Raw genomic sequence first — 19,435 nt, 5'->3', positions numbered from 1 at the left:
CTATGCTATTACCACTTTTAAACTATTACTAATAGTACTACGACGACGTCTACTACTACTAAATTTCAACAGACAACTGTTTGCGCGAGATGTTAATGTTTACTCGCGACACGCAGATATTTGTTTTTTGTACCGAATCTACATATATTAATTAGGTATATACCTGTTATTACAAAACCGTTTTTAAAACTTTATCCTTGTTGAATTATGTATAAATAAATAAAATAATAGTGGCTAGTAAGGTAATTCAGTATTGAAGATACCGGAGACTACACGTATTATGTAACTTAGGAAGAAGTGCTGAATACCAAAATGATTACAGATCAAGCAAGTAACATTATTAAAGACCGCATGTGTTGCACAGCAAGGAAACTCCGTTTCCAAACTTGAGCTTTCAGTAATACAAAGCGGGTACATGTAACCATTTTGACTGCTATTTGGAGTACTGAGTTTTACCTGTTTACTGTTTACTGCGATACTCCGACTCGTAAGACTAGAATCGAGCCTATGCTACCAATAACTCGTGAAGCCAAGCCATTCGCTGAATGAAATTGGTTGGTTGACTTCCCCATCCTGTCGTCTCACACGCCTCAACTCATTTGCATTTCTTACTGTAGTTACTAATTAACTTACTATGCTACGTTATCGAATCATTCATCATCGAATAAACAGCCAACTAAGGAAATCATACCTATTTATTGTAAATGTACATACAATTGTTATTGTAATAAAGGAGAACGTGAGGATAATAAATAATAATAAGCATAATATAAAAACGATTTATCAGTTAATCAAAACTTATTTCTTTTGGTTCCTCCATGATATGAGACTGTTCTATCTCTAGAACTGCAGGATGCAGTTACTGCGTTGAAAGACAATAATAGTTGTATGGAAAATTATATAATATTTATTCATTTAATATTCAATACAAAATTCATTTAAAACTTACATGCTCAGATTGATTCACTTCTGATGTGCCAGTAAGCACACGTTAATTTGTATCAAGGATTACGAGATATATTACTTCAATATGGTTTTGCCTTGTGAGGCTTGTCTCGTCCTTTAAATTTGTTTATTTTGGGGTGCAATCTATTATTGGAATTTGATCCAGACGATGCAGATTCCTCTTGTTTCCAGATGCTAACAATACCACTTTCACCACCAGTCACCAAGTAATTGTTCTATCGAAGAGAAAAGAGTATTGATTCACTTATGATATTTATTTTTAAGCACTGTAAATGGATACTAAAATGTATTGAAATATGATTTACATAATCGTGTTACCTTTTCATCAAACCAGCTGTCTCGAACAACTTGTTTATTCTCTGACATCATACAGCACGCTTTCAATTTATCCTCTTTCACAGTAAGACATCTTAGGCTCTCTCTGAATGTAAAATTGAAAACTGAATAGACTAAGAACTGTAGTACTGTCTGTGTCTATGTTACTGGACATTTTTTTAATTCTTACCGTTTACTATAACTGCAACCAGCTAGCAGAAAATTATTGTCTGTCAGAGACTCTGTGTGCATTCTTACAATGTAACAATTTTCCGGATCTTCACTCTGAGTTCAGTTTTAATAAAAACATTGTTTTGGGATAAGATTTTGTCAGTATCATACAATATCATTGACATGATTTCAAATTCCCAATGTTTCAAAAATATATATGATGGAAGATTTAGGTCAATATATAAGTATAATGCGGTAAATTTGTTGCTTAACTAGATGCAAGAATTTCTCAATGAAGTCTACAACAACAAATGAAACCTACCTGAAAAGTTGCTAATTCTTCTCGATCGAATTTTGCATAAGGAGCAGCACCTTCGCAGTCCCAAAGTTGAAGGGCATTCGTGTGCGTTCCACACCACAGTTTTTCTTCACCCAGCCACCCTAGTCTGTCCTTTGGTTTAAATTTGTGGAAAAAGAAACAGATTTTGTCAAGTAAAATTCAACATCTCCAGTTCTCTATCATAGAAGATTCCCTTTGCTAAAATGTACCAAGTTTTCAATAAGCATAAATACTTGAATCAGACAAACGGTTATTTCGATGTGCGAAATTCACTATTTCGATATTATTATACTTCAATATTAAAGCAGCTGATTGGATACATAAAGTATTACAGCACTACCGGAAGTGATCACTACAGCCATAAGGAAAAACTCACCACCGATGATTCAGTATTAAGGGAATGTGTGAGTGCCATGTCTTCATTGGGTTGCGTTAAGTCAAAAATGTTGATAAGACCGTCAGTACTACCGGAGGCTAGTAAATCTCTTCTGCTAGGATGAAATGCAAGGGTGGTTATATCATCTGTATGAGACTGCCAATATCCACCAAGCAAAGATTTTCTTCCATGTGTTTTGCTTGTGGGATATCTAGTGTCCCAGAACAATATGAACACGTCACCCTCAATTAAGTCTGTACCCCCGGCCATGACTCGTTCATCTTGGCATATGTCAAAACTTGCAAGACTCTTTATCTTTCCATTATCATCTCGTTCATCAGCTACAATGATCAAAGAAATTCGAAAAATCAGAATCCACCTATGGGTTACTTGTGGGCCCAACTAAGTTTGGATTAAAGAATCCTTGATGTCACCTTTGAATTGTGTTACCATCCTTCCTTTGGAACGTAAATCATACAGCATAATAGATCCATTGCTGGAGGCGCAATACAACAAATTTTGATGCATAGGACTAAACCTGATTCCAATTATTGAGGCTTTATTGTCATCGAGTGTCGCAATCTTACTTAATGTTTCACCGACTGCATAAACATTGCAGGTGTAATCGGAAAGTGCAGTGCCTATCTTGAATTCTGTACCGCTGGAATGTTGGGGACAAATTACTAGCATCGAGAAATACAATTCGCTGTACTTTATAACCACTAAATGCGCATATATACCTCGTGGCACAAATCCCGAGAATGTAGTTCTTATCCAAAGATACTGCCTCTTCCGCAGCAAGCGCGAAATCGAATTTGTCTTGCACACTTCCTGCATCGTCTTCCCGGCGATTTGATCCATTAATTGAACTATCGTCAGTGTGTTTCACAGACAAATGCTCCAAGGATTCGAGTATCTCGGACATCTCAGATTGTGGTTCAATTAAAGAATGCGATATAGAGTCAGAAAAATTAACAGTTATTTTATCCAGGATCAAAACTCCTTAACTAAGTAAAACTAACGATAACTGTAGAATAGGTTATATTATCTCGTTGCGGTGTTTTTTCAAAAATCGAGAAAACGGCTAATTCGCTACACGTGGTAGGATTCGCGCATTTTATGCGTCACTCGTTGGGCATGCGCAGTAAATGTGCATTTCAGGAATAATCGGGAACTGAAAAAATGGATAAAATGCTAAAAAATTAAATTAGCGTGTGTGCAAGCTTAAACCTACTAGTTATTGTCATTGATTACCGTATTCTTCAATCCATTGATGCAAACTATTCATTATTCCGTGAAATTCATATTGTTTTCTACCTTCTCAATCGGACATGTAAGGCATCGAACCAAAAGAAGTCAAATATAAACTGTTTTTATAAGACTGACACCCCTGGGTAAATTTTTGTGACCAATTTTCGGCGGGCAAGTGGGCCCAGGTGGGCCTGGGAGCGTAGGAGGGTTCTGCTCTATCGACTTTACCTAACGAGCTCGCACTGACATTCGTAGCAACCAAAGTACTGTCTGTATGAAAGCTTGAGATTAAGTCGGTACAAAGTGAGTACCTAAGACTGAAGAATATATCTTTAGTCAACGGCTGACTATCGAAGGGCCTAGCCGATTGAGTCTAGAATCAGCGGGAAAGATATAGTGCGTATTTCTTGTCTGAGGTGTAAAAACTAAAATCATTATACATCATATCATATCATCATACATCATATTTTACATCATCATACATAGTACATATTAAAGTTTGAAACGAAGGTTTGGATGTCGGATGTTCAGTAATCGTCGACAACGAAATCAGCTAGCCGAATTCTTCATGAATTCCTCAGTCTGGAAACAACCGCGCAGTAGAAAGAACGTAATAAGGGTAACTGTCTTTATAGTCTTCAGTCAACGCATTGTGTCAGTACCCATTTTCATGATTGACTTTTCCCGCCGATGCGTTAATTGAATGCCCATGAAAATCACGCTATTAGAGCACCAGCGTTAGCTGGTGGTGACGGCGAAACTCTGGTACAGACTGGGGTCGATTGGCCCGTTCGGTTAGACCTCTGGTTAGACGCTCTCCAACGCTCTCTATGATTATAGCAGAACGTATACATATGACATGGAACAAGTATCGCCCCCTCGATTGCTTCCCATTTATTGTTGGTTTCTCGTATTATCTTTACAGGAATACAGATAATTTTCAGATTCGACCCGTGATAATACCACAGAAAGCAAGAAACGAACGAACAACTTTACTGATTAAAAAATTTGCTGTCCACCGGTATGGCGGGCAATCTGGCTGCAAAGCTTTGTTCATCCTTACATGACAGGGCTGTTAAAGGTAATACATGTGCACATATTAACTTTTTAATTTGACGTTTGACGTATTGGAAATCGTCGCGATAAAATATGTAGAGACCACATTTCTTTGTATCCCTAAAAAAATCCGAACATTGATTTATGCTTAGAATTACTACCGACTGTTGATCCATACTTGACAAAAACAAATTATCGATGTATTTTCTTAATGTTATCTAGATGACATATACGTGCTGCGCGCGCAATCACGGTTTTATGCAGAAAATTTGAATGTGATTGACAGACGAACAACATTAAAGATGACGACCTATCTCGTATTTGATGATTTTCTCACATTGTGAATTTCAGCCGAACAATGGAAGTTATTGGGACAAGAGAAAGATGGATCATTATTAGTTGGATGGATAGAAGAAAATTGTGCCGAAGATGAACCAATGCGATCACATTCTGTAATTGGACATTATGATAGGGCAAAGGACAACTTACAGGTAAATTATTCCATGTCTGCCTAATGTATATATTCCCATCTTGACTTGTTTCCTTAGGTTTTGCACGAATTCTCCCAAGTACTGAACATTGTTCAAGCTACAATAAATCAATGTCATACACTGCTTGGCTTTGTTACTAAGTCTGTCTCTCCAGTGGTTGATCAAACATCGCTAACTGACTCCGGAACAGAAAATAAAATGCCACAGTTGTGTGAAGATTCGGAGGTGTATCAAGTTTATGTCATAGAGCTTTGTTCGAGCACTAAAGATCTTCACAATTTAGAGCTGGAGAGAAGTAAGCAGGTGCGAATTCAATTTCTCTACAAGCAACGCCCACAGAGAGATTCCGACAAGTTCCTAGTCCTTATCCATCAGGAATGTAAGTTTCAATCGAAGTGGATTTCACTCAGTAGGATAGTATAAATCCTAGCTGCTTCTACCGTTACCACTGTAATAATCACCAGTCATCAAAATTCCATGCTGACACATGATGTGCTGGATTTTTTGCTCTCCTAACTGACTACTATTGATTAAGTGACTAAAATTGAACATGATATATGTTTAAGCACTTGCCAAAATAACAATCAATTTTTTTCTAAAAACCACATCCGTTGACAATTTATTTATTCATTTTTGCACACAGCTGTAATGTTGTACACAACTTACTTTGACATATCCGACGAAGAAGCTAATTCAGTAAAGGAACTGAATTCAGAATCTTTGGTCCGGACATTTATCTGGGCTCAATGGGACTCTGTAAATCAAGTATTATATCATATACATCATCGCAGATCCACAACAAGCTTAGTTACAGAAGAAGCTAGCAATAGTCAACCAAAAACACCTGGATCGTACCCAACACTGAGTGGTCTCCAGTTCCATGATGATCTACCCCATGAAACAGTTGTAAGTTGAATTTTCTTTGCTCCAGCCACTCCGACAACACTGCCTATTTCCATACGGATTATTTTAGTATTATTGGAAATTTTAAAGGTAAACATTTTTCCATTTTTTACTATGGGTTTAAATTTTCTTTTGTCTGGTTTCAGTTAAATATACCATTGAATCTACCTCAGCTGCCTGGTTCCAATCATTGTGGAACATACGAGGATGACGTGATTCCCTTAAGAGTTCATGACTGTTCGTTGGACTTAATTGTTGTGTCAGACCCAAAGGGGATGGTATGCATATGCCATCATTATCTCTATCGTCCTGAAAATCAGGTGCAAGACCCAATAGAGAACAGCTGTCTCTCCGATCTCAACACGGTACATTTTGCATACTCCGTTACTGTTCTTCATCATAGCTGTGTAATCCATTGCGTCGTACCAGGGATACCTTGGGTACGTGCCAAGTTGATGAGGCCAACCTTTGCTATATACGGCGATCATCACATGGTCGTATTTGTCCAAGGATCCTTCACACACTTGTTGGAGATTGGTGTGACTCACGAACCGTGTTGTCATATTCTATCTGGTCCACTAACTTGCGTACCACTACAGTCTTCTTATCTAGTACCTTTGCTAGACCTGAACAAGAATCATATTGCAGCGAATAGTAATAGTAATAATAGCAATAATAGTGAAAGGCCTCGGAGTATGAAAGCTAGTGAGAGTCGTATAAATACTAACACAAAAAACACTAATTCTGCAAAGTCGGACAGTTATGGCGGTTTGATGAATTCAATTTCTAATCCATTAACTGTAGATCTTCCAACATTGGACCTTGTGCCATTGATAATACCTGCAGACTTCTTGATCGATGTATTTCGTAAAGAAACATCTGTTGAAGTGCGACTTGGCATTCTTCACTACTTCCTGATTCATCGAAATGATCCCGATGTAGTTATAGAACTAATTTTCATCATAGCTCAGAAGCCTAGACTGTTGAGTGTTGCACGACTTTTGGAAGAAATTCTCATTTCTGGATCATATGCAGCAGTGCAAAAAAATTTGCCTGCAGATGCGCAGCAATTAATATCGTTGCTGCCGTTTACTACAATGCAAAATAGCTCAAAGACTGAAATCAAAGTGAATGATCTAACCGTCACCCTTAGCCATGAAAAATTATGGAATACTTCCGTTATGCTGTTGTCTCCACAACAACGACTGGTTCCCTACTGCAACGATCTATGGACCCAACTATGGGATCAGCTGGGCAAATGTAATAGTGATAAACCAAGATTCAAACCAAGTCAAGTTGCCGAAAAGCTTATGGTTTCCTTGGCCTGTTATCAACCAGAAGCCTTATCTAGATCTAGCACGCCAATGTCGCCTAGTGGAGGGTGAGCCAACAAAAATATTTTGAGCTGATCACCAGCTAAGCTGTTTTGTATAAGTCATGATTTACAAAAATTTTCTAGGCTTACTGTAATGTAAAACCTAGTACGTTGGATGTACCGTCATGAATTACTGCGATGCATTTGCAGATTCGCAGTGACAGCAGCTTCCTTGGGAGAGCTAATGGGCTGTCGAGGGAATAACAAGATGTTAGATTCCAATTTGCCATTCGTTGAGGTGGAGAATTGTACAGCCTCGAAACAAGAGCACGTTGTATCAGTGAATTTGCGAGAGCTCTCGATGCACCTTTTGAAACACGGAACTCAAACATCGACAATGCGATTGCAGGGAATCTGTACCCCTTTGCACTTGCATGCAATGGCAACTAGACACGTAGCTGCTCAGTTAGAAACCTCACGCTCACTGTGTCAAATGCTTTGTCGAGCCTCCAGCGTTGACGCAAAAACTGAACAAGAACAAGGATTTATTCTTATGTAATAACGTTTGCAAGCTGTGAATTTTCTTGTTCTAGATCTGAAATTATGTTTCCCATGTTCCAACTACTGTAATTTTACTATATTCTATGCATTTCTAGTATGAAATTTAAGTTACAACTTAGTAATTCTGTGAATTTGTGTTACAGTGATCAGTTGGATGAAGCCAGACGTTCTTTATTATTTACCCTACTGGAACGCTATCGTTATGCCATTGAAAGTACTGCATTTCCATTACCACAAGGGTTCACATCTTTTTTTACCTACCTTGGATATCGCAGTCTCAAATATCCAACATTCTTACAGTATGTACAAAGAAATGTATTTGAGCTACAGGTTGATGTTATGAAAGTAATCATGGCTGGTAAGTTAATCAGAATTTTATCCACCAATGAATTTGGTACGTAGTGAATTTCTGTAGTCTAGAAAAGGAATTTCATGGGGTTACTAAGTTGTTAGATGTAAAATTGATATCATCTTTTTGGTTTATGCGAATCAGTAGATTCTCAATAATTCGTTGTCTATTATTTAGTTGACCAACGATATATATAATAATACCAAAAATATCTTTAGATTCAGGTGACACAAAAGATGGAGTCTGTAGAAAATTAGGCTTGCTTTCCTTACTGCCGAGATCTAGAGCAAAAAGACTTCTTAATCAGTGGTTACATCCCGTTAGTTTGATGTTACGAGCTCGGGAACACGCTACCAACATACTATCTGGAGAAATTTCCCAGTGCCGTGGAAGAATATCGCAGCATCATATCAATCATAATGGTTGGCCAAATTCAATTTGATCTTTGTTTTTAGTTTAGAATTCTAGAATTAGTAATAGCAGAAGGAAGCAGTGACGTAGCAGTGAAGTAATACTTTTTTGATTATTTTCTAGGATTAGCAGCTTTTCCTTCGGCAGACCGACTTTCACCACTTGACACATTCCTAGATTTGCTGACTGCAAAAGGTACAGTTTCAATAATTCTTCATTAATAAATTTTTTCTGTATCCAGACAGGTTTTGTATCAGTTCATTATTCTTTATTATTATTAATGCTTGATCTTGATTTTGCAGCTAGTCTCACAGAACTAGACTTTGGTTTGCTGATAGAAGCGACAGTAACGTCAACAGAAGATTTTCTATAATCAGGACCACTGCTAGATACATAGCGATTGACTTTTGATTGTAGAATATATCTGTGCCATTGTATCATAGTGGGATGAAGTATCTAGTTACATATTCTGACTAATATATCATCATTCTCGTACCAATGGCTCAAACAAGTTCTTGGCTTACTTTTGAAGTTGACTGTGCATTCATACGTTTTTATGCAACGTATTCGTAGTTTATAAAAATAAAAAAGATGAACGGTGCAATATTTTATCATTCTGAGTATTCCGTGCTTCTTTAAATGTTCCAGGGAGTATTTCAGTTCTGATTTTACGATGCATTTATTGTACGTATAAAAATACCATGGAAATCCTTCACAATTTTTAAACAAATGCTAAAGCGTAATTAAAAAAAAAAAAGATGCCCGTATTCTTTAAATATTGCCATACAGTATTGTGATAGACCTAGGGTGTGCTAAAATTCTCAATAAGTAGCAAATAAGAGTTGATTTCTACTTTTGGTTTTACCAATCTACATCTTCCTATCTAGAAATTATTGTTCAATTCCATGTGTTGTGCTTTATATTAAAGGTATGATATTATATAGTAATTTTATTTACGTGGTACTGCTAGTTTAATAAGTTTCCGAAAGTGGGATATTGTGCAATAATGTTTTAATACAGAGCTACATCTCCGTACAATCAGAATAATTATGGGTCTGTATTTTTAACCGTCTTTTACTTAGTCATGTCGAAAATTAAACAAAATCTTATTATAAATGATTTATGGTTTCGGCGACACTGTTGAAATTTATAATGTTTGTGCAAGTGATAACAGTTTTTCATAGCAAGTAATTTTATCTGAATGTGAATTGCATCTGAAATGAGCATGATGATATGTCTTAGTCTTTAGTCTCTTTTCATGATGATGGGTTCAAACTAGATTTAAAGCATTGAACCAAATAGCTTCACGCGACTTAGATGATATAAATAAATTTTGTTCAAACTTTGTATCATTTTTGTACAACAATAAATTGTATTACAGTTATATGGTGTGCAATTCAATTATCTAACAGGAATATGAAATTTACCAAACAATTGAGGTATAATACTCAACTTCACATCACAAAAATATAGGCTTATACACGGTCTAATTCATAGAAATAAAAATCATAATATAACCTCGGATTTAAAGGTATAGAGCTTATTAGTATAATCATTATATATATATATAAAAAAAAACAAACAATATTGCTATAGTAAAAAAAAAAAAGAATTGATTACGAAACGGAACTGAAAATTCGAGGTACAGAGTAAAACCAATCGGAATTTTAACATTGCTCTCCTATGAGTTACCGAGCACCGTCTGGCATAATTGGATCACCCATTTCTATCAATGCATTGTTTTGGTAGCTAGAAAAAAAGTTACATTTATCCATCTAACCACCTACACAACAACGCTGGGACAGTGATTACCATTCACTTTATGCTTACCTATTACTAGGTATATTCAATATACGTTTTTGAGGAATAGGGAGTCGCTCTCTGAAGAACTTGTACTTGTCTCCATTGAAGGCTAGAAGGGATGATCTGGTGGAGCATTCAAGGAATTTTTGCATATGAATGTCCCTACAGATGATGTCATAATTTTCTACAAGACTCAATGGAGGGTCTATGAAATAATAATTGTCACGGAATGGTTTAGTGCCTGGGGGAAAGGCAAAGGCCTGATGCTCGTCTGTTAGCCTGTCCAATTGTGTTTGCATCTCTTTTCTTCTGTGTGTGATCTAGATTATGAAAATACCAGTTTGTCTATTAGGATTGATACACAAAAATGGATTATTACAAGAAAAAAGAGAAGTAGACAGCACTTGGAAAGGGTTTCTTATTCCTCGCTTTAGATTATTTAGCATTTCAGGTGGTGTGAATAGCGGGGGTCTGCGGTTCCAATTCGGAGGTGGACGGGGATGAACATGTTCCGGTACACATGGCTTCTTAGGACTTGGATATCTGATTGGCACTACAAAGCAGAGAAAAACCTCAAAGTACATATAAGTTCTATGTGCTTTGCTTTCTTGTAAAGTATATCCCAATAGTGCATTCACTCTAGAGCAAGAAAAATGCTATACTCTGTAGATACTAACAGTTGATTTCCTCATTGAAGCAGCTTTTCTGCTGACATCCCTGCACGAAGCAGTTCAACCATTTAGGTTTCTCATGATGTTTCAGTGTCCTCTCATGTTTCGTGTCAAGTTTCAAATCATGTTTTGATTTAAACGGACAAGGGCAACGGTGGCTCGTCTTCGTTCCCTTCGTATTTTTGATAGTATGAAGATTCTGTACTTTTGAAGCAGCTTCCTTCGAAGGCTGGCAGCAAAGTACATTGCCTATGTGTTTTAACAAGAGGAGTGTGAAAGCTTGAAAAGGCAAATTATCAAGCGTTGTGAAGGCAAAAAATTGTAGAGACGAGAAAAAGGTTGATGTAACAATTAATTCTACGTAAACCTTCAATTTTCGCATTTTTACTCGGTGCCTGTGCAACAAAAGTGCCCTTGTGGGTTGTTGAGTTTTTTCGGGTGCAGGGACATATTTCGATGCCATTTTCACAGCTCATGTTAAGTACATAAAATAAATAGGTTATAAAAATTGATGTATGACGAGGTTCCACGAATTGCTGATAAACTACCCTTGTCCAACTTCACGTAAATCGTAGATCCACACACATAACCTTGCTTACGTAACATCGTAAAGTCTATGTTACAGACTCAATGCCACGTGCATGAGCACGAACTTTGGTTATTTTCAATACATATTACCCAATGTGGTGCAAGTGCAACAACTAGAAAAATACGGTAGTAAACATTGCGACTCGATTTGGCGGCTGATCCACTGACGCGTTATTGTATGCACGTTATTTATGGTGAGCATTGTATATTTGTCACGTTAAAATATTATTTATTTTGAATTTCAATGTGATTTCTCGGAGTTCCCGAGCTAAAAGTAACCTCATGAAATTATTCTCAAGTCATATCTTGTAGCTGTTGAAGCAGCATTTTATTACGTTTGTAATATTTCAGTTTCATTGTAACAATCAATTATCTTTTATGGAGCTCAAAGTTGTTTTTTTTTAAATCTAGATCCAAGCTGATTACAATGTTCATTTAACAGCAATGTCACGACCATGGACCACAGACTTCTTAGGCGTAGTACGCGGAGCGCAAGCTGTAGCTAATGCAGTATTAAAAATCCAAGAAGATAGTATAAAACAGGCGGTAACTCATTCCAGCCTCAGAAATTTAGCTGAAGACAATCTCAAAGCGGTGGGGAAACAACTGGAAAATATTGATCCAAGTAAGCTTCCTGTAAGTTCCAAAAGAATATATCAGATTTAGTTATGCTCATTTTTTCTTAGTTATATTAATATACTTTCAGGCTAATACAGTTTCTGATCAATTATAGAAATAACCAAGAAATATTTTCGTCCTTCTTTACTCATAGCTCTTCGAGCCATTGCATATGATTAATGAACTGTAATAAAGAAATGGTTCAAATTTCGACGTACTATCCTGTATGAATATAAAAGTACTGTGTATCATCATTTCACTTAGAATCGTATGTAAATAGCCGCAGTTACGATTACATCTATTTTATTCTAGAATAATGTGGCTGCCGGTGTGAAAGAGACCTTAGAACGTGTGTCTGTGCTTGGCACAGGTATAACGCGATATGTGGCATTTAGAACGAGTAGCGCTACAGGGTATTGTGACGCACTTCAGCAGAAAGACCATAGTAAAAGTACTTCAAGTCAGAGTGCAGACTCTGTGCCTAACGATGATAACGAGGGTGTTCCGGGTTTTCAGAAATCCGCATCCAGTAGAGGAGAGACTGAGACTCGTGATGAGATAAAAACTCCAGTGTCACCCAAGAAATTTGCAAGTGTAAAAGAAAAAATTGAAACTATTGCCACATTGGGAGAAGATATACCGAAAATAGAGCTGTCCAATAAAGACAAAAAATTACTAAGAAAACTTGAATTAGAACATGAAGAAAGAATCAGACGGCAGAAGCCAGAAGGAAATATAATACTCGACCCAATTACGGATAGTAAAGGAAGTACATTAAAGAAAGAAATTATTAATAGCAATGATAGCAAAGAAAGTACTGAAAGCAAGAAAAATGATTCAACCGTCCGAGTTCATAAGGCGATGCCTTCTGTGAGGCCTAGACAATCTGTAAGTTTAGTTTTATTCAAAAACATTGAATGCATTAACTAGCGTTATCACTTGTCATTATCAGATTAGAAGAAAAGTACAACAATTATATAGATAGTAATGGATATATAAATATATAGATAGCAAAAGAAATACTGTTAAGCTCGACCCAATTTTATCAGGCAATATCCTTTGAAACAATTACTGAAAATGGAAACACTCGGGGAATTTACAAGTTGAATATGCAATCGGGCAATTTAATTCGTGTTTGAACAGCTTTCAGCGAATGCACGTCAACGAAAAGTGCCATCTACAAGATTTCAGCGCGTGGTTAGTTTTGGAACTCTGGGCTTAGGGCTTGGAATTGGAACAATGGCTGAATATACGCGACGCACTTTGGGATTAAAAAACCAAAGTGTCTCACAGTCTTTGGACAGCATGTTCCTCACAAAAGCCAACACAGAACGAATCGTTTCTACATTGTGCAAAGTTAGAGGTAAAAAACTTTTACCTCATTGCAATGAGGTAAATAATCCTATTGTTACACTATCGTGTAACTGTCATTTACATTTTTAGGTGCTGGACTAAAAATTGGCCAGATATTAAGTATCCAGGATAACAGCATTATAAGTCCTGAATTACAGAAAGCTTTTGAAAGAGTGAGGCAGAGCGCAGACTTCATGCCAACATGGCAAGTGGAGGTATACTGTTTTTTGTAAAATATACATGTAATAAGACTGCTCCATGCACAAGAGTTTGGACCATTATAGCTGTTATATTATATGTGAGATAACACAAAATACTCTGTATTTCAGAAAGTATTGAGCAATGAACTCGGCTCTGACTGGAGAAGTAAACTATCCAGCTTTGAGGATAAACCCTTTGCAGCTGCATCTATTGGTAATGCAATAATACGCGATTCAACTTGCTTTTATGTGAAAAAAATTAATTCAAGAAATTTTTCAGGCCAGGTACACAATGCCGTATTACTGGATGGAACTCCAGTAGCTATGAAAATACAGTATCCAGGCGTAGCTGAGGGAATTCAAAGCGATATCGACAATTTGGTCAGCGTACTGAAGGTGAAAAGATTGCGAATTCTAAGAATGGCTTAATTGAGCCAAGTGAACAACCATTTGACCACTAATGGGGTGCTGTTTTTTCGTTTCAGATATGGAATATATTTCCGGAAGGGATGTTTATTGATAATGTAGTCGAGGTGGCTAAAAGAGAGCTCGCTTGGGAAGTAGACTATGTCAGGGAAGCTGAATGCACAAGAAAATACAGAGATCTAATATCTCCATATTCAGATTACTATGTGCCAAAAGTTATTGGTAATACTTGCTGATCTAAAGGACCATAAGATTTTGATGTGGTTGGAAATACAAACAGGTTACTTATAATACAGTCTTCTTGGTCTACAATGAAATTACGTTCACAGACGAATTCAGCACCAAACAAATTTTCACATCGGAATTAATTGATGGTATACCAGTCGACAAATGCGCAGAAATGGACTCCGAAACTAGAGAACATATATGCAAGATGGTGATGCGCCTTTGCTTACTGGAATTATTTGACTTTCGCTACATGCAAACAGATCCAAACTGGGCAAACTTCTTCTACAATCCCGAGACTAGGCAGGTATGCAAATTTTGCACATCTTAATTTTAACTAATTAGAAAAAGTTTGATTTAGATCAAGTAGGTACATTTAATGTTTCTATCACTGAACAAAGCCACCTGTTGTTTTAGCTTACATTATTAGATTTTGGTGCGTGCAGAGCCTATGATAAACGGTTCATGGACCAGTATATTGAAATAATTAAAGGCGCAAGCGAAGGTGATCGGGAAAAGGTTCTACAGTTGTCCCGTCAAATGGGATTTCTAACTGGATATGAGTCCAAGGTACAGATCAGTTCACTGATTTGATTAATTGAACATGATTTCTTTCTAAACTGTTAAATCGAACCTACATTTGATTATCAATTTTAGGTGATGGATGATGCTCATGTAGACGCAGTCATGATTTTGGGTCAAGTTTTTGACGAAAAACACGAGTATTTTGACTTTGGTGGCCAAGATGTTACAAAAAGGTAAGCTGAAACCCTAAAACATACTACTCACATTAACATATACCGTGTGTATAATGATGAATTTCTCAATAGAACGATAGTTCAACAGATGCCTGTTTTGTTGATAACAATGATTAGGATTGATTACAAACGATTGAATTGCAGTAGTTCTGGACTAACATAAGTACACTCAATTTAATTGTCAATCTTTGTATTACAGAATTCAAACTTTGATACCTACAATACTCAATCATAGACTATGTCCACCGCCCGAGGAAATATATAGCCTGCACCGAAAATTATCAGGAGTATTTTTGTTATGTGCAAAACTTAACGTAAAAATCAACTGCCGTGATTTGTTCCAAGAGGTATATAGAAATTATCAGTTTGATTAGCTCAAATGATTTGTTAAATAAGTTTTCAACAGCGTGAAATATTCAATGTAATATAATGTGAACAATAAATTATTTTATTTAACGCTATTTAGAGCAAGAGTATTAATTATTTTTTCTTTTAAGAAGTCAATCAGTAGAAATCGAGTAACACCTTAAAAGTGAGTTTGTGATTACGTATTTGCACAACATTTTATCACTTTGCTCCAACTTCTATTTTTTCAAATCGATGGAGATATGAATTTGTGTAAGACTCAGTTGTGTAAATCAGTTTGTAGGTGTCAATTTTTGCTGTTTTTCGCTACCCTTTTTCAACGTATGCTTCACATTGGTTGTTGATTTAAACTTTATTTTTTGTAAATTTCGGTATATGTCCAACTCCTCTCCTGTAATTGGTAAACGTCCTTTGTTGTCGTACTTCGGCCCCGTTTGCATCTTGTATCGAAAATCGTTCCCAGTTTCATCAGGTTTGTATCTTAAAAATGTTTTCCATCGCCAGAATCTGTATACATAATGTTATTAAAATTGATTTCGACTTGATGAAATGCGATTGAAGATTCCGTCTTGTGAAATATGAAAACAGTCTAGTCAGAATTGTAACTGTAGCTGTAAGAAATATATCCAGAATTTAGCCAAATCTGAAATTACTTACTTTTCATCTGGATAGAGTACAGAGGAATATTTTTTGTTTGGTAAGTTGTATACAAATTCTTTCCATTCCTGTTTTATATCTTCATTGTCAATGGACAGGGTAGAGATTTGATTGTAATTTAGTCTTTCCAAAAAAGGTAGAGGGAGTACATGAAAGGTATAGCTCTTGTTCTGATTTGGGTAATATTGGTAGAAAAGAGATCTTGGATATTGTCCTACGATATTTTTCATTATGTATTCTTATTCATCGCAATTGAGGTGACGATAAATATACTTCAAACCACTACATAACAACTATTATAACAACAAACCGGCATCCATTCCTTGTGGTGGTTCGAAAGTTACTTCCTTTGGAACTGTTTCCTTCTGAGAGCACATATCCATTTTAAGGGAGGATGGTGTCCCACTACTGTTTATTTTTGAAAGCTGTGGCTGACAGGATCCTATCACATAGGCATCTAAGTTTGCCTTCAGCGAATCGGGGTGAAGTATAGAAGGTTGGACAGATCTGGGTGGATCTGGCACTCTATATAAGTATTCAAAAGTTTACAAATGATCAGCTACTGGATGCAGGACACGAATAAGAAATACAGATAATGGATTTTTTCATTACTACAAATCACATGATGCCAACGAGTATCAAAGTGTTGTGACGGAAAAATTTCAGAATATATCGTTTATAGCCTTAGTGCTTGAGAAATAATGTGAGTTGATACTTGTAATGTGGTGACAACTCGTTGCATTTGCATCCTCGCAAACCATTTGGTCGGACTTGATTGCTTCCGATTTGGGGTAAGCCACATAGTTGACATAAAGTGTCCTTAGGCCCGCAGGAATTCAAATGAGTTCCATCTGCCTCTGCAAGTTTGGGCTCACTGGTAGTCATGTTTGCATTATTCTCAACTCAGATAAGTATTTGGAGCATATTTTGGAAGAGCATCACAGGATGCAATTGAGTTTAGATAAGGACAGTGTAAAGCTGTAAATTCCCAACTGTAACACGAACGATAATAAAAAGAATGAAGAAGCAGAAGAGGCACAATGAGACTGTTTATAGTGATAATTTGTGATTTGACATTTCATTATAAACGTCAAACTTCATATTGAACTTGGATAAAATCAAATTTTTATCGGAACATTACATATCATTCAAGTTTTAAGCTCCCTAGAATAAGTAGAATATAATAACAAGTGTGAGCGTCGTCCTATTACGTACTTGACCCGCACGCAAAGAAATAGTCATACGTGTTACTTCAATTATATGTATATTTGATATGTGTATATATATAGGTATATATACTGTATGATATGTACAATTCAATAAAATCTATAGTCATATTTTTTGGACTATATAACACGATATCATGAGGTGGTACACCACTGTCCTAAGTATTAAAATACTGGTCACCAAAATATTTATTATTTAAATAACATTACATTCTAATATAAATTATTTCGTAATATTAATCTTTACAAGTATATACAAATTATTCGACCTGTGTGATGCATTTTTTTAACTAGTACAGAATAACAATTGATTTCTTGCGGATACGTATGAGTTATTTTACTCAATTCGACTTGGATGATTCGAGGTCCGGTAATGAAAACCAAGTGAGTTATTTCAAATCAATATTCTATCGCACGTAATTGGCCCACATATACCTGTCCAAACTTATACACATATGTACGGAAAAGTAAAAATATTCACAAGAATGAAGTGTACATTCTATAAAATTTAGGCGGGCTTTACAACGTGCAGACACACAACTGTTCCTTTGTTTCTCATCATAAAATATTAAAGTGAGGGTATAGGCCGTATAGTTTACTAAATACACGCAATCAACCATTTACACACATTTAACAACGATAACAATAATTTCGGTAATCACAACTATCTCTCAATTTCATCGAGAGAAAGTCAATTCATTCTTTCCAGCTAGGTGTGACGACGTCACCCATTTCTCGATTTTCTACGCTGGTGTTACTTAATAGTTTTCTAACGCTCTGATGCCGTCTATTGTCATAACCATGGTGCCCATTTTCAACAGACTCACCACGAGCCCAATCAGAGCTATCGTCTTTAAGAACAAATTCCTTGCAATTCACTTTGACGCAATAAAAACCAGCAGCAAGTCCCATAATAATTCCAGCAAGGACATCCCACCAGTGATGTCTGTGATCGCTTAATCTAGTCATACAGCAGACGATGCCCCAGCAAAGAACCAAGCACTGCATCCAGGGTTTGAACAGAGTGGTTAACGCTCGATTGGGAAGACGTTTTTGGAGGTACCACTGTGAGAAAAATATCAAAAATTATTTCCAACACATCACAGTTTCGAAAGAATCAAGAGATAGAACAAATCCAAACTCACAATTATGTAAACCGAGGTATACGTAGACAGAATTGAGTGTCCGGACGGAAAAGATTTGCTTGCATCAGATACAACCCAGGTACTGGTTTCTGTATTAGTGCATGTGTAATATTGAACATACCTGTAGAAAAAACCACTCAATTAATTTTTTCATATGAAATCTTGATTATTTATTATAAGGCATTGAAGAACTAAAATGTGAGACAATTGTCAAGCAGCCATTAAATTGTATCCAAAGCACATTCGACCATCGGTGTATTTATAAAAGCTTTGAAGAAGGACTTACGTTTCTGTGCAATTGTACATTTCGCGTGGTTTACACGTATCAAAGAAGTGGGGCCTTGGTGCACCGACAAGAGTTTTGACTAACTGAAGTACGCATGTTATGGTGACACATGCTGTTGCGTAATGTCCATACCACGTCCATATCTGTTTTCCTCTGGTTCCAACGCATCCTGGCCTCAAGCTCTTATAGCTGTCTGGTTTATAGCAAGACCATTCGGCTAACCACATCTAATAAAAGAAAATATTTCAAGTAACAGGACCCAAAGTTTATTGCGCGCATATGATTATTGCCAATTTATAATTTCACATGGCTTTCTACATGTCACATTATCTATAATTGATGTGAAATGATAAACCTGTAAAAGCCTTGATGAGGCTTTCGTGCAACTGCTAATTAAGCAAGTCTCGATAAGGGGATCAGCAAAACTTACCACTATCAATGGCAAAATAACACTGCCTCCCAGAAGAACGGAGTAAGAGATAGTATCTCCAGTGAATTTAAAAGAGAGCCCTGGATCATTGCAGTAAAAACCAATCTGCTGTTGGGGGAAAATTCCAAATTCAACGACACCGATGAAGACGAACACTGTAACAATATGAAAATATTGA

At 36.5% G+C, this 19,435-nt stretch overlaps 6 protein-coding genes across 13 annotated transcripts in view; 2 read left to right on the top strand and 4 right to left on the bottom strand.

The window, feature by feature from the left end:
- Window positions 1-137: 137 nt before the first annotated feature.
- On the bottom strand, window positions 138-4,302 carry LOC124213429 (WD repeat-containing protein 89). 3 transcript variants are annotated; one of them, XM_046614790.2, is made up of 9 exons: window positions 4,082-4,302; window positions 3,423-4,001; window positions 2,909-3,362; window positions 2,603-2,829; window positions 2,169-2,509; window positions 1,775-1,903; window positions 1,472-1,566; window positions 1,285-1,387; window positions 138-1,181 (listed from the first exon to the last, which is right to left on the bottom strand). In XM_046614790.2, exons 3-9 carry the CDS (start codon window positions 3,091-3,093, stop codon window positions 1,026-1,028), a joined length of 1,236 nt encoding a protein of 411 aa, XP_046470746.1. In that variant the 5' UTR covers window positions 3,094-3,362; window positions 3,423-4,001; window positions 4,082-4,302; the 3' UTR covers window positions 138-1,025. The 3 variants fall into 3 exon arrangements, with proteins under 3 accessions (XP_046470746.1, XP_068989314.1, XP_046470738.1); XM_069133213.1 differs by having other exon boundaries at window positions 2,909-3,342; XM_046614782.2 differs by having other exon boundaries at window positions 2,909-3,342; window positions 3,423-4,302.
- pigeon (protein) lies at window positions 4,203-9,889 on the top strand. Of its 3 annotated transcripts, none has more exons than XM_046614547.2 (10): window positions 4,203-4,500; window positions 4,827-4,966; window positions 5,024-5,345; window positions 5,610-5,872; window positions 6,016-7,250; window positions 7,395-7,739; window positions 7,889-8,103; window positions 8,313-8,516; window positions 8,629-8,700; window positions 8,808-9,889. In XM_046614547.2, the coding sequence occupies exons 1-10, from the start codon at window positions 4,443-4,445 to the stop codon at window positions 8,876-8,878; spliced, it is 2,925 nt and encodes a 974-aa protein (XP_046470503.1). In that variant the 5' UTR covers window positions 4,203-4,442; the 3' UTR covers window positions 8,879-9,889. The 3 variants fall into 3 exon arrangements, with proteins under 3 accessions (XP_046470503.1, XP_046470512.1, XP_068989274.1); XM_046614556.2 differs by having other exon boundaries at window positions 4,698-4,966; XM_069133173.1 differs by lacking the exons at window positions 4,203-4,500; window positions 4,827-4,966 and having other exon boundaries at window positions 5,167-5,269.
- Window positions 9,166-11,461, bottom strand: LOC124213469 (uncharacterized). Of its 2 annotated transcripts, XM_046614867.2 has the most exons (5): window positions 11,347-11,461; window positions 10,986-11,228; window positions 10,713-10,861; window positions 10,336-10,628; window positions 9,166-10,254 (listed from the first exon to the last, which is right to left on the bottom strand). In XM_046614867.2, exons 1-5 carry the CDS (start codon window positions 11,453-11,455, stop codon window positions 10,194-10,196), a joined length of 855 nt encoding a protein of 284 aa, XP_046470823.1. In that variant the 5' UTR covers window positions 11,456-11,461; the 3' UTR covers window positions 9,166-10,193. The 2 variants fall into 2 exon arrangements, with proteins under 2 accessions (XP_046470823.1, XP_046470822.1); XM_046614866.2 differs by having other exon boundaries at window positions 10,986-11,442.
- A 146-nt stretch (window positions 11,462-11,607) lies between these two features.
- Coq8 (ubiquinone biosynthesis protein COQ8, mitochondrial) lies at window positions 11,608-15,608 on the top strand. 2 transcript variants are annotated; one of them, XM_046614671.2, is made up of 12 exons: window positions 11,608-11,761; window positions 12,010-12,203; window positions 12,498-13,073; window positions 13,329-13,548; window positions 13,629-13,753; window positions 13,868-13,952; window positions 14,019-14,134; window positions 14,224-14,386; window positions 14,494-14,696; window positions 14,807-14,959; window positions 15,047-15,147; window positions 15,347-15,608. In XM_046614671.2, exons 1-12 carry the CDS (start codon window positions 11,746-11,748, stop codon window positions 15,519-15,521), a joined length of 2,127 nt encoding a protein of 708 aa, XP_046470627.1. In that variant the 5' UTR covers window positions 11,608-11,745; the 3' UTR covers window positions 15,522-15,608. The 2 variants fall into 2 exon arrangements, with proteins under 2 accessions (XP_046470627.1, XP_046470618.1); XM_046614662.2 differs by having other exon boundaries at window positions 11,624-11,761; window positions 11,979-12,203.
- A 14-nt stretch (window positions 15,609-15,622) lies between these two features.
- Window positions 15,623-17,231, bottom strand: LOC124213534 (uncharacterized). The gene is made up of 3 exons (XM_046614916.2): window positions 16,886-17,231; window positions 16,481-16,695; window positions 15,623-16,020 (listed from the first exon to the last, which is right to left on the bottom strand). The coding sequence occupies exons 1-3, from the start codon at window positions 17,053-17,055 to the stop codon at window positions 15,995-15,997; spliced, it is 411 nt and encodes a 136-aa protein (XP_046470872.1). The 5' UTR covers window positions 17,056-17,231; the 3' UTR covers window positions 15,623-15,994.
- A 186-nt stretch (window positions 17,232-17,417) lies between these two features.
- The window catches only part of LOC124213447 (phospholipid phosphatase 1), a 34,950-nt gene continuing 32,932 nt past the window's right edge, over window positions 17,418-19,435 (bottom strand). For both annotated transcript variants that reach the window (XM_046614816.2, XM_046614825.2), the window contains 4 exons: window positions 19,258-19,412; window positions 18,828-19,054; window positions 18,542-18,662; window positions 17,418-18,461 (listed from right to left, as the gene is read on the bottom strand). In XM_046614816.2, coding sequence (XP_046470772.1) covers window positions 18,093-18,461; window positions 18,542-18,662; window positions 18,828-19,054; window positions 19,258-19,412 — 872 coding nt within the window. In that variant the 3' untranslated portion in view covers window positions 17,418-18,092. The remainder of the gene's footprint in view (window positions 18,462-18,541; window positions 18,663-18,827; window positions 19,055-19,257; window positions 19,413-19,435) is intronic.

Source organism: Neodiprion pinetum, chromosome 1, assembly GCF_021155775.2.
Source record: "Neodiprion pinetum isolate iyNeoPine1 chromosome 1, iyNeoPine1.2, whole genome shotgun sequence".
NCBI lineage: Eukaryota > Metazoa > Arthropoda > Insecta > Hymenoptera > Diprionidae > Neodiprion > Neodiprion pinetum.
This window is presented reverse-complemented; position numbering and strand designations above follow the sequence as displayed.

Coding starts and splice junctions, on each gene's coding strand:
- LOC124213429 (XM_046614782.2), bottom strand. CDS start 3,093: ATGTCCGAGATACTCGAATCCTTGGAGCATTTGTCTGTGAAACACACT. Junction 2,510..2,602: donor GATGGTAACACAATTCAAAG/GTGACATCAAGG, acceptor TGATCATTGTAG/CTGATGAACGAGATGATAAT. Junction 1,904..2,168: donor TTAATACTGAATCATCGGTG/GTGAGTTTTTCC, acceptor TTTAAACCAAAG/GACAGACTAGGGTGGCTGGG.
- pigeon (XM_046614547.2), top strand. CDS start 4,443: ATGGCGGGCAATCTGGCTGCAAAGCTTTGTTCATCCTTACATGACAGG. Junction 7,251..7,394: donor CCAATGTCGCCTAGTGGAGG/GTGAGCCAACAA, acceptor ATGCATTTGCAG/ATTCGCAGTGACAGCAGCTT. Junction 8,701..8,807: donor AGATTTGCTGACTGCAAAAG/GTACAGTTTCAA, acceptor TTGATTTTGCAG/CTAGTCTCACAGAACTAGAC.
- LOC124213469 (XM_046614866.2), bottom strand. CDS start 11,442: ATGGCATCGAAATATGTCCCTGCACCCGAAAAAACTCAACAACCCACA. Junction 10,862..10,985: donor CTTCAATGAGGAAATCAACT/GTTAGTATCTAC, acceptor TCTGCTTTGTAG/TGCCAATCAGATATCCAAGT. Junction 10,255..10,335: donor TTGAATATACCTAGTAATAG/GTAAGCATAAAG, acceptor CTTTTTTTCTAG/CTACCAAAACAATGCATTGA.
- Coq8 (XM_046614662.2), top strand. Junction 12,204..12,497: donor TTGATCCAAGTAAGCTTCCT/GTAAGTTCCAAA, acceptor ATTTTATTCTAG/AATAATGTGGCTGCCGGTGT. Junction 15,148..15,346: donor GGCCAAGATGTTACAAAAAG/GTAAGCTGAAAC, acceptor TTTGTATTACAG/AATTCAAACTTTGATACCTA.
- LOC124213534 (XM_046614916.2), bottom strand. CDS start 17,055: ATGACTACCAGTGAGCCCAAACTTGCAGAGGCAGATGGAACTCATTTG. Junction 16,696..16,885: donor GAGTTGTCACCACATTACAA/GTATCAACTCAC, acceptor ATACTTATATAG/AGTGCCAGATCCACCCAGAT. Junction 16,021..16,480: donor ACCACAAGGAATGGATGCCG/GTTTGTTGTTAT, acceptor TTATGTATACAG/ATTCTGGCGATGGAAAACAT.